Here is a 13,933-nt window from a genome sequence, read left to right on the forward strand (position 1 = left end):
GGTTGAACCCCTGATGTCACATGGATTATTTTATCGATCTCCTTGCTACGTTTCTGGACCTTGATCGTGGTAATTACATTGCTGTCTATGGGAGGGTCAGAGAGCTCTCAGAATTCATCAAAAATATCTTAATTTGTGTTCCGAAGATGAACGGTCTTACGAGTAATTTTCATTTTTGGGTGAACTAACCCTTTAAGTAGGCTAGAAATGAAGTAAAAATACTTTGTTACCGTAGCCTGCTCATAACTCACTTGAAACCACCAAACAACTCCCAAGAAACCACACAGCAGCATGTTAACAACCAATCAAAACGTGCCAACACTCGTTAGACCACCCAAAGGCACATGTAAAAATCAAGTTTTGCTGGGATTTGGCTGTTTTGTGTTGTTTTGTGTTGTTTTTGTGAAAAGGTGAAATCACTTTTTCAGGCATGTTTGCCGAACATAAAAAGGCTAAAGAGAGAGATGAAGTGAAGCACACTGCTCTTGTCTCCCATAGCAACCCTGGCATTTCTAATGCATTTCCTGATACATGATGTTCTGTTTTGGAAGGTTACACTGACATGCTAGTTAGCATGTGCCGAGCGCACCAGAAATGCAGGAACAGACAAAAGAGGAATGTATTTTTAGGAATGGCCTAACTAGGTCATGTGCTTCACGGTCAGGAGAAAGCTATGAAAATGGCTGCTCTCCCATCACTGCAGAGTGTGTGCTTTTCATGTGGATCAAACACATTTCAGCAGATAACATGCAGTTTTCAGAAATGACAAAAAAAAAAAAATATGTATCAATCTCCCTTGTTGTGGCATTATATATATATAAAAAAAAAAAAAAACTGAATTTGAAATGAAAATATGTATTAATTAGTCATTGGAAAATAGAAATAATTTGATGATCAATGAAAAATAAAAATGTTTTTGTTCAATGAAGATTTAAAATCAACATGAAATCAGTGGTGACTTAATATATTAAAAATATTAATAGTAAATTTGATTTTAAAAAGAATACAAAATATACTATAATTCCAAAGTCTCTGAAAGAAATTAATACTTTTAGCCAGCAAGGACACATTAAATTGATCAAAAGTGACATTTATATTGTTATAAAATGTTTCTATTTCAAATAAATGCTGTTTTCTAAACTTTTGATTCATCAAAAATTTTTGATTTTTTCCCCCCCACAAAAACTGATAATAATCATAAATGTTTCTTGAGCAGCAAATCAGCATATTAGAATGATTTCTGAAGGATCATGTGACAATGAAGACGGGAGTTTTTTAATTACAGGAATAAATTACTTTTTAAAATATATTCAACTAGAAAGAAGTTATTTTAAATTGCAATAATATTTCACTATATTATTTTTACTGTATTTTTATTAAATAACTGCAGCCTTGGTGAGCAGTTATTTTGAACGTTAGTAAATACAGTATATATATTTTCCTCTCAGAAAGAAAGTAAAATGGGTTGTGAACATTATGTTGACTATAAAGTGCATGCAAAAAATGAGTACCAAAACAATTATGAGATGACATTCAGCTTTGAAATGACTCGGAAACTCATTCTCTGAATAGAAATATATTCATAAGGTCATGGGCTAGTAAAGCGATCAGTCTGCGGCTGATCCCCTTCAACTTTACTAGGAAAAGTCCAGGCTTTGTGAATGTTCTCTAAGCCTTCTGAGTTCAATAAGGCACCACTACATACTTGAATTATACAAGAAGATTATATTTATCAAAGGATTTATTTTTAATACAACCAGTGCTCTACCTGGCGGCAACGTTATCACAACATTTTTATTCAGTCTGATATGGAGAGTATTTGATATAACTTGCTTTTTCCAGTGCCTTTGCTGCTCAGACAGAAATACAAGAATAACATGGATATTTCACAATAACCCATCCCACACACAGCACTACAGACATGATATCTAAAATCATGCGACTTATGAAGACGTGTGATCACGATACACCATTTTTATGCACTGGACAATAAACATTCCCACAAAATTATACTGAAGGAGGGACTAAGAGATTTGGTTCCAATAAGAACCACCTAGCAAACATCTTATGACTGAAATGTTGGTTTGGTGAACCTATCTTTCTTTGTTTCAGACCCAGAGGGCCGCAGGTTAAAGGGCATTCAGAGGAGTACAGAGACCGGGCTGGCCGTAGAGATGCCCAGCCGTACGGTCCGGCAGGCGAGCCACGAGTCCATCGAGGACAGTATGAACAGTTATGGCTCGGAGGGAAAGTGAGTATTATAAATCAGTACTTTTCAAAATACTACATTTCTTTTAAAGGAATAGTTCACCCAAAAATTAAAAAAAAAAATTGCTTCCAAGATGTAGATGCGTTTATTTCTTCACTAGAACAGATTTGGAGAAATTTAATGGATCCACCAATGGATACTCTGCAGTGAATGGGTGCCGTCAGAATGAGAGTCCAAACAACTGATAAAAACATCACAAGTAATCCACACCACTCCAGTCCATTAATTAACATCTCGTGAAGCCAAAAGCGGCATGTTTGTAAGAAACTAATCTATAGTTAAAACACAACCACGTCTGTCCTCTGGGTCCATAATCCATAATAACGCTTCCTCCAGTGAAAAAGTCCATCCCCTGTTGTCCTCTCAGATCAAAATCCACTGACATATTTTTAGGACATATGATTAGGACCGTTTTAAACGGATCTGTGCGTATTTCACTCCTAATTCTGATAAGACAACTTTTTCACTGGAGAAAGCAATATTATGGATATGGTTGGTTTGAAGTGATGAACATCTTAATAATGGATTTGCTTTTTACAAACACGCACCTTTTCACATCATGAGATGTTAATTGATGGACTGGAGTGGTGTGGATTACTTGTGGATTATTGTGATGTTTTAACAGCTGTTTTGACGGCACCCATTCACTAATATTATAAAAACAACCCTTATCACAATGATGACTCACTTTAAATGTTCAAAAATCAATACTTGCTGCTTCCTCTCAAACTGAAGAAGCCTAACACATATAGAATCTGTTATTCCGTTTGTTATCAGTTTGATTGGGTGGGACAAATATAGGAAAGAGTGTTATATTACATTGTGGAAAAGTGTGAGATGAGAAAAGAGCTTTAGAAATCTACCTCTGTACACAGCCTTTGGATATATTCAGTTACATGTTTCATCCAGACAAATCTTTCTTTCTCTTTTTTTTCTTGCTTTCTTCCTACGAAAGCTACAAAAAAAACAAAAGATATTTTTCTATCTTTTGACAGCCTTAATATTATTTATTTAAAAATCATAGTTTCAGTTTTACCAGTTTAACGAAGCAACGTTAAAATCTGGAATCTACTTGGTTGTGAATCACTGTTATACAGGAATCACAGGTCTCACATTCCCATTTTATTGGTTTGGGATACATAGCCCTTAGTGTTACTGCATTACATTTCTCTAGAAACAGGGACGCTCATCCAATAACTCTCAGGAGATTGTGCTTATATCTTATATCTAGCAATAAGTGTTGCTTCTATAGATATTCCCATAAGTTACATAACCAATAATATAAACCCCTCTTCTCAGTAATAAACCTTTTCTCTGCTGGCTCCATTTCTGAATGAAATCCAGAGTTCAGACCTTCTGTGTTGATGTACTGTAAACTCATTTCAGACCTGGACACTGTCTGGAGTGACACATCAAAGCTACAGGTTTTGAGTTTTGCGTGATGTAGTCTTATTTTAGCTCTGTGGAGGACAAAAGCTGTTTAGCTTTAATTCCAATGTGCCAGAAAGTTTTGCACAGGTTTGGATACATAAATGGAGAAGATATTTGCTGGTTTGGGCTTGTTTGAACCAGGGCTATTATCATCATCTAAAACTAAAACCATAAAAACATTCCCGTTCACTGAAAATAACATTAGAAAACATATAAATACATTTAAATGCATTTTATTTCAGCTAGTGGCCAAGTTGCACAATATTTTAATTAAAGTAAAATAATAATAATGCTCTTTTTCATTGAGCAAACTATTTTTTTTTAATGAATTATCAACCATTAGACATACTGCGGCTCAAAACTATTTTGCCAAGTTGCACAATATTTTAATTAAAGTAAAATAATAATAATGCTCTTTTTCATTGAGCAAACTATTTTTTTTAATGAATTATCAACCATTAGACATACTGCGGCTCAAAACTATTTGGACATGCATGAATGTCATTGCATTAAATAATAAAATATCAAAGAAAGTGGCATTTATTTTATTGCACAAGTACACATTTTATACAAAACATGATAATACGAACAATAGATATTTGATTTAAAATGAAGACAATATGTATCGGGATACTTTTGCAGTTGCCAAGAGCTAAAATAGAAACCTTAAGAGAGGATGCAAGATGATATAAACTTTAAATAGATTTATGAAGAATTTTCAGACAAAACCATTAAAATAAGAACCACTCATTAATGACAAAAACTTCTGAAATGTGCTTGTAATTCACTTCAAAACGATATGTTCGGTTGCATAATTATAACGATATGTTATGCTTGACCGCGGTGTATTCTGCATAAATTTCCCCTCAAACTCTTTGTCCAATACCCAGCGCTCCATTAGAAATTCACAAACAGACAAAAATTCCCTGCAAACCTTACGTAATATAGTTGGATGCTCTTCCTAAAATCCAGCCCAATTCAGCGGGATTACTGCGTAGTTTATGGAGCATGGGGATTACAGTTTTGGCTGCCACTGCTGAGGATATTTGACCATATTACATTGCATCTTATGCATCTCATGAATGCATAACAGAGTAAAACATATTTTACATAAACACTCACTGTCATTCTGGGCTTTGACAAACAACTGTGATGGAAAGTCATAGAGCAAGGCTGAGTTAATGCAGTGGCTTTTTTGTTTTTTGCTTCTACAGAAGTTTCTCTAATATGTATTCAGTATCTAGTGTTTATTTTATCTGTTTCCATTAGATATTGTTTGTAAATTGCCTTGGGGCTTTTTGCCTTTAAAAACGTCAAATGTTATCAAATCAAACAGCTGTATCAAAAAGCTATAAAACAATTAAAAAATATTAAAACGTTACAAAGCATTACAAGGAGCATTATTAAAACATTAAAAACTAAGACTAAACATTATATAAAAAGTTATAAAATATTATGAAGTGTATATTAAAAAATATTGGGGCTTAAAACTTGCAAAAATCATTATTAAAACATAAAAAATAAAAAATATAAAAACATTACAGAGCAGTATTTCTTTGCAGTTGTCTCTTACAAAACCTTACATTTAAATTCAATTTATAGTCTATTGCAAATCTTACAAAGATCAATACATTTTCTAAAGTAAGCAGAAAGCATCATCTTGCTGCAGCTGTTGTGCAGATATAGAAGCATAGATATTTTTACGGTGGTTTTATAGGTGCTTTTGCGAAATAGTAGTATGCATCTGATGCACTTTCTCTGATACTCTTCCAGCAATCTGAATCTCTTGCATCTCTGACCTCCACAGCTCCTACTTTTGTCAATAAAAATGTCTTATTTGGGGAGCAAGAAGTGCGAAAGAGGTCACATTAGTGAGATTTATGTAATGGACCTGTCAAAATGCCCTAGAAAGCAACAATTTAATGCCCTAATTATAACTCCAAAAGCAGAACTGCTCATGGTGCATGGACCAAAAATATAATCATATTAAATGTCCTGAATAAAATCATTTTTGATGCATTTTTTTTTTAAACAGCCAGAAACTGAAATGCAGTGACGTAAATACGAGTGCAAAATGCCCTCAAGTTCACACAGGTTTCCTAGCAAAAAATCACCACGGGTTTGACATTTGACATCCAAAAAGTATACAAACAGTATATCTGCTGATTTTTTATTTAAAACCTAACAAACTTCTGTTTGTGAAATGATTTGCATGAATGTTCTGTCAATGCTTTTTCATATACAATGAAATTCATACATTGAGTGTCCAAATACTTTTTGGGGAAAATTAAAATGTTGAGATCGATATTCAATAAATTCTCAAATAGATCGGATAAAAATCTGAGAGATAGAAATATAATTGAACATCAGATTATCTTCATTTAGGGTTATTATAGTTAACTAAAATTAAAACCATAAAAAAAAAATCACATCAAATTAAATAAATAAAATAAAAAACTCCTTAAACTTATTTTATTTCAACTAGCAGCCAAAGCAACATCTCTCATTTTCCTTTAGTTTAACTTGATATACTAACATAAAATAAAAAATGATGTATATTTAATATATAATTATATATTTGAATAAAAACTATATAGAGAGATAGACAAAAACACTGAAAATGATAAAAACTAATTCAAAATATTGCTAAAAACTATAACAGTATCTCACTGATACTAAAATACCACCACATTTAAAAAATAAGTCTGCACTCTATTTCAGATGCATAAACATTTCCCACATACCTTTCACTTTTTCCAGAAAACAATAACTCTTGTACTTGCATGCAGGAACGGAGCATCTGTTTAAAATGTTTGCATGCAATGAATACCAGAGCGCCAGAAGAACAGCACGGAGACAGTGATATATAAAGCAATTGAGAGCAGTGCGCTGAGACGCCATGATTAACACATAACACAGACAAATGTTTATTCGAGTGACATCAAGAATGTGGCGTGTAATATGTGGAGCGGTGATAGGTGTATTTGTCACTCTCCGAAGCGTTTGTAGTAATGCGTGTGTGTTTACTGCTGACGCCAGTGCACGCAGGGCCAGTGACTAATAATGACTCTCCGTTTTTGCCAGATAGAATGATGAAATGTCACATGCGAGAGAGGAAGAGGGTGAAAGGAATAGTTTGTTCAAAAATGAACGTTCTGGCATCATCTACTCACCCTCAAACCCAACCGTCATTCTTCTGTGGAACACAAACAGAGATGTTTTGAAGAAAAACGTCATGCAGCTTGTGACCACAGCTGTCAGATTTTGGTCCTAATAATGAAAAAAATACACAGCAAAAGACCTTAAAAGTACTCTGACTCGTGTGCCTTTTTCCTAGTCTTCTGAAGCCATATGATATAACTTTGTGAGACGAACAGATGGACAGAAAGTTGTTTTCAAAATCTGTTCGCTTGGCTGCCATCTTTCAGCAGCTATTTTTCATTCAAGTACAGCTCCTGTCTACTTGAATAGGAAAATCAGAACTTACAATATGTCAAGATTTCGTTTCAATAACACATTTTAAATCAGCAATAAATTCGGACAACAATGGTATCACACATTGTGCTTTTTTAGTTCAAATTGTGCTTTAAAAAAGTTTGGTAAAAATATAAATAATAATAATAATAATAATATGTGTGTGTGTGGTTATTTTCTATTTTTTATTTTTCTATTTATATATTTTCTATTTTTATTTCTTAATTAGCCTTTATTTGTCTCATTTTCCAGTAAATACACTACCGTTTGGGGTCGGTAAGATGTTTGAATGTTTCTGAACATCTCAAGGCTTAATTTATTAGAAGAAAAAATACAATAAAAACAGTATTATTATTATAATTATGAAGTTTTATTATAATTCAAAATAACTTTTTTCTGTTTGAATGCTTAATATACTTTTTTCAGGATTACTATGAAAAATTAAATAATTAAATTTGAAAATATAAACCTTTTTAACATTATAAATGACTTTACTGTCATTTTTGATCATTTTAATGCACTCTTGCTGAATAAAAGTATTAGACTGTAGTGTATATATTGACAGTAGTGTACAGGTATCTTCAAAACAAGCTAAATTTACTAAATATGCAACGCTGCATAAAATATTAAGTCCTCTTTTCAACATTGCTATTCAAATCACGTAAAAAAAAAGAGATGCGTTCTTTGAAAACAAGTCTTAATAATATCTTATTCAAGTAAAATAATTTTTTTTCATATTTAAACTGAACAATTTTGAAAAGACTTGGAAATAAGTTGTATGGACCACTTTTCTGATTCTAATGTGGTTACATGGACTGTGTGACGATTCTCCGTCTGTGTTCCAAAAGGCTTTGGAATGATATCTTGAGAGTAAATGATGACTGTTCCTTGAAGAACACAGAGACGAGCGGATAGAGACACCAGGCGAGACTAAATGATGAACTAGATATTGACGTGGGACAAAGAGACAGGATGGCGTGCAAAACGAGCAAAAGAACGAGGCGGCGATGAAAATGGCACCTCTTGGGATGCCTGGTCTGACTATTAGGCATCAGGATCGTCTAGACCCTCCCAAAAGCATTTTTAAAATAAACCTGTGCGGAGACGGCAAGCGAAAGAGACCGAGCCGGGAATGGGTGGAGGGGCGCTGGAGAGAATCGAGGTCAAACCGCAGAAAGAAAATTAATTATGAATCCGTCCACATTAGTGTGGAGGATTATTGAGAACACACACACAGGAATGGGAATGGAGAAAGGAGGGAGAGACGGTTTGAAAGGAGAGCAAGAGAACGAGCGCCAAGGGTAGCTTTTTAAAATAAAAATAAAAATATGTAGGCCTATTAATAAAGAAGAAATGTGTCAAAACTAATGACTATTTTCGAACAGGTTTCCTGAACACTCACCTCATCTGCCATTGGTCGGTCAAAACAGCAAGAATGTAAAAACACCTTATGTCGGGGTGGTTACGTTTGCTCAAACACGCACCACTTTGATCTCTTTGGCCCCCTTTTTTTTTGCTTGCAAAAGGAAAACACACTTTTTTCATCACCATCTGTTTCTGTATCTAAAATGGATCTCGTTACAAAAAAAATACTAAATTAGACCTAATTAATCTCATCCGAGCACAAGTGGCTACCTTCTGTTTGCTGAAAAAAAGTGAAAAATCTATGATAAGCAATATGGGATTCTTCACCTGTGTAGATAGCTAAAATTAAGTCAATTTCCTTAAGATCATCTAGCTAAAGAGTAAAAAAGAAATTATGTATAAAAAGAAAAAATAAGAGGTTGATAAAGGAGTATTGCTTCCTAAGTGAGACAAGCAGGTACATGGCTATTTTACTTTTAATATAATATAATATAATATAATATAATTAGGAATATTAAGGTATTGTTGGTTTAGTTTAAGGCTTAGAATTCTTTACTGAAGATGTTTTAGGGGGAGAAAATGAATCTGAAAAATAATTCCGGAAGGCTGATGAAAAAGTGGACAGTCACTGTTGTGCTATTAGATGAAGGCCAGACCTCCTATTTCAAGAGGTCATGAGGGTGAAAATGACACGGAGCATGCGGCTCATCTCCTGGAAACACATACAGTACACTGAAGTGATGAATGTTTGGCCGCATACGTCTCAAATCTGCCCATAGAGCAGGAAAGCAGTGTGATTATATGCGGAGCACTCGGCACTATCAAAGCTGAAAGGCTGTCTATCTTCATTACATAAAAGAGAAGTGCCTTCCGCCCATCGATCCCATCCCATCACAGAGTCATGCCATTATCACTCGAGCCATCGCAGAATAAAGGAAACCTTCATAATATGTGTCATACATGTTCATCTAATGTCAATCTTCAAAGCCATGACAAGCAACACAGCTGTCTGTGCTCAAAACAATGAAATATATGTACACAAAACATCCTCAACATTGTTAATACAGCACTGTATGTTCCACCCAGCAGACAAAATACAGCACTCAATAAAGTGTATGAATAAAATGAATTCACTTCCACAGTAACACTGCCCCGTTTTCTTCCCTTTAGTCTGAACTACAGTGGAATGTGTTTGGCATCAGACGCCCAGTTTAGTGACTTTCTGGATGGGATGGGACCTGCTCAGTTTGTGGGCAGACAGACACTAGCTACAACTTCAATGGGTGAGTGCACTTATACATCACCACATGTTAGTGTAGTACAAGTGAGCAGGCTATAATTTGTCCTTTTCTTTTATGCACATAAAGGTTAGCCATTTAAAAATACACATTTTGTATTTTATTGTGTTAAATGATCAAGGAAATTATGCATATTTTTAGATGTGTAAGTGATGGAAAGTCCTTGACAAAGAATAAAAAAAACATGTATAAAAGAAAAAATGATTAAAAATGCTGATTATTATTATTATTGTACTTCTCTATGTTTCTATTTTTGCCTCTATTTCTTGCCCTATAGTTCATAATATGTTGATATTGTGATTAGTATTGGAGATTCTAGAATAGAATAATTATATACTATAGATATAATATGTATACTTACTAATTCTATTATATTAATATATGAATAGTTCCTATTTTACTGTATTTTAATGTATTAAATTAATTTGATATATACTGTCAAAATATGTTTTATAGGCTAATATGTAATACTTTGACATATATGTTGACTAAAATCAACAGTTCTTAAGTTAATAGTTTATTCAATCATACAACACTAAATAAATAAACATTAGTCTTATACTGTGCCTCTGTCTTTTTGCTTTAAATATTGTTTAGAATTTTACGACTAGATACGTATCTTTTTAGATATGTATATGCAACTACAGTGATAGAGCTTGACACCTTTTTATGTTGTTCAACAAGTGGTCGGTAATTTTCCGTTTGTATGACAAAATATTCAATAAAATAGTGGAAATTAGAATGCATGAAAAGAGATTCTATTTTGATACGTGATACTTTTGATACTTTAATATAAAAAGAAACGTGACATAAAAGATAGACATTTTTAATAATTATGATTATCAATTTTGTTAGAGTATGTTTCTGTTATATTAAAGTCCCTGACATGTAAATAACAACAGAACATGTTTATATGGTGGCTGTTTAACCAAAATGACCAATCAGCACCCAGAACTTGAACCGTCAGTTTATATAATCAATAAAACAACATTAAATAAGACTGCAGAGAAAATATGGTCATTAAAATATTGTTAACACTTTACATAAAAAGTCTCATTAGTTAACATTAGTTAACGCATTAACAAAACAATGAACAATACATTTGTTACAGTATTTATTCATATTAATATAAAATACGATTCATTTATAGGTTATGTTAGCTCAGGTCCATTAAATATTAACAGATACAACATTTGATTTCAATAATGTATTAGTAAATATATTATTATTGAAACAACATTAAATAAGACTGCAGAGAAAATATGGTCATTAAAATATTGTTAACACTTTACATAAAAGTCTCATTAGTTAACATTAGTTAACGCATTAACAAAACAATGAACAATACATTTGTTACAGTATTTATTCATATTAATATAAAATACGATTCATTTATAGGTTATGTTAGCTCAGGTCCATTAAATATTAACAGATACAACATTTGATTTCAATAATGTATTAGTAAATATATTATTATTAGTTGTTCATTATTAGTTCATGTTAGCTAATGTAGTTATCTAATGTTAACAAAGGGAACCTTATTACCAACATAGATCAACACAATGCTATTAAAAAAGGAAAAAATAATGTCACTCACCCACGTGTCACTTGACGCTCGTTAACGTGGGTATTAATGTCTGCAGGAGATGTTGAGATCGGTCTGATGGAGAGAAACGGACAGCTGGAGGTGGAGATCATTCAGGCTCGAGGACTCATCATGAAGCCTGGATCTAAGGGCCCTCCAGGTGATTCTTCATCAGACAGAGTGATGAGCCTGATAGCGATTAGATTCATTTAGCCAGAGCACAAAACTGACTGCAGATGTTTAGACTGGTTCTCAAATACACACGTTTCTCTTCGATTGTTTTCCTATTCTTATCTGAGCATTCATTATCCAAAAGCGAGCATGTGTGTTAGAGAAAATTGAAAAGAGACGTCTAAATCAGTGGCTCTTCAAAGTGGCTTTCAATATCTTGTGGATTTCAAGGATGCTGTTTGAATTATTGATTTTTTTTTGTTTCCTTCCCTTTCAGCGGCCTACATTAAAGTCTACCTTCTGGAAAATGGCATCTGCATTGCCAAAAAGAAGACGAAGTCTGTCCGGAAATCATTAGATCCCCTTTACAATCAACTCCTTGTTTTTTCAGAGAGCCCACAGGGAAAGGTTGTACAGGTAAACTCGATTTTTACCTTTTATGAAGAAAATGAGGGTTACTTGTGCAAAACTCCACCAGAGGATGCATCAGAGGGACTTACATTTTATTGTTCACCAAGCAAAAAATTTCCAAGTGCTTAAATATTTAGCATTAGGGGTTGTTTAGCAAGTATGAGCAATAGAAATAGTGTTGCTTGCCTTATAAATCTGCATCGAACCAGCAAACTAACGCTAGAGTACTTGAATTTCTTAATGCATTTAACATTAAGGTGTCAAGCACTTCAGATGCATCTGTCTGGTTGGTTATTTAAATGACAAAGAAAATAGGCTCTAATTTACGGCAAAGTTTACCCACGTCTTTTCCAATTTAGTGTAATTTCTCTGTAGGTGACGTGATGTCAGTGAATGATCATTTAGTTCCACTGCAGAGAGAACTGGCGAAGAAACAGCATTGCAGTGAACACTTTATTTTTAGCAGCACTGAAGGAATAGGGGGTAACATTTCATATCTCTCCGAATTAGACATTTTTCTAAGGACAACATTTATGAAAGCCTGTCACAACAAACATTAAAGGTTAGAACAGACTGCAGGATGTTCAGGAACATCAGGTGGCGGGAAAAACATCATTTGCATGTGTTTATTCTCTGATGTACGGCGTCCTCCATCCAAACATCCGTCATTATTATGTAATGAATCTCAGGGAACTTTCTGATTGATCTAGGCTAAGTTATTCTTCAAAAATGTTGACGCGTTCATTATCATATTTGGAAATTCTAATTATTCAGTTTGTGCTGCAAGATGGATGAAACACACAAAATCTGTCAAGATTGTACACGTCATATTACGTCACAAAAAATACAAATAAAATGTAATATTATTTACACATTACACAATGCACATTTCCCCCTAATTCTCATAACTGTAATACAAAAACACTGAATTTCTTTTACTTTAATTAAGAAAAAATATGATGTACTATTTTAATTGTAAACGAATTATGCACCTTGAAAGAATTTGTTGTGCTGGATTTGAAGCTTTTTCAAAAATTTGATTTATTTTCTTTCTGCAAAATATAATTTATTTACATTTTGGAGTGATCTGGACATGAGATTCGCCCAGACTAATGAAACGGAAATAATAATAATAAAATAAAAAAAATCATTGAATTACGCTAAATTAAAAAATTGAGTTTTGTGAATTTATGAATTATGAGGATAACAACAGCATTATGAATTATGATGAATTCAAAATTTTGAATCAGGAATTTATTAATTACAAGAATTGTATGCGACTCTGCAGCACAAAAGCAGTCTTAAGTCGCTGGGGTATATTTGTAGCAATAGCCAAAAAAAAACATTGTATGGGTCAAAATTATTGATTTTTCTTTTATGCCAAAAATCATTAGGATATTAAGTAAAGATCATGTTACATGAAGATATTTTGTACATTTCCTACCGTAAATATATCAAAACTTAATTTTTGCTTAATAATATGCATTGCTAAGAACTTCATCTAAAGGCGGTTTTCTCAATATTTCGGTTTTCTCAATCATTTTTTTTTTGCACCCTCAGATTCCAGATTTTCAAATAGTTGTATCTCGACCAAATATTGTCCTCCTAACAAACCAATGGAAAGCTTATCAAAAAATTGACCCTTATGACTGGTTTTGTGGTCCAGGGTCACAAATGCATTTCAAATTATGTGATTCACCCAGATGAATGGAATTAACAAAAAACATTATGAAGAATTATGGTAAGTTCAAAATAGACAATTATGAATTTATGAAGTTACAAGGAATATATACATTTCAAATTGTGATATTTTATCCATATTAATAGAACTAGCAAAAAAATCATTATGAACTATGATAAATTTAAAATTGACAAATGCAATTAGATTAATCTGGATTAATGGAACCAACTATTTATGAATTTATGAAT

The 13,933-nt window shown here is 33.1% G+C and overlaps 1 protein-coding gene across 1 annotated transcript in view; it reads left to right on the top strand.

Moving 5' to 3' along the window:
- LOC107595430 (regulating synaptic membrane exocytosis protein 4) overlaps nt 1-13,933 on the top strand; it is a 34,980-nt gene that overhangs the window by 19,646 nt on the left and 1,401 nt on the right. The window contains exons 2-5 of the mRNA XM_016285833.1: nt 2,113-2,251; nt 9,710-9,822; nt 11,481-11,582; nt 11,871-12,010. Coding sequence (XP_016141319.1) covers nt 2,113-2,251; nt 9,710-9,822; nt 11,481-11,582; nt 11,871-12,010 — 494 coding nt within the window. The remainder of the gene's footprint in view (nt 1-2,112; nt 2,252-9,709; nt 9,823-11,480; nt 11,583-11,870; nt 12,011-13,933) is intronic.

The sequence above is a fragment of the Sinocyclocheilus grahami genome, unplaced genomic scaffold (assembly GCF_001515645.1).
Source record: "Sinocyclocheilus grahami isolate Dianchi unplaced genomic scaffold, SAMN03320097.WGS_v1.1 scaffold202.1, whole genome shotgun sequence".
NCBI lineage: Eukaryota > Metazoa > Chordata > Actinopteri > Cypriniformes > Cyprinidae > Sinocyclocheilus > Sinocyclocheilus grahami.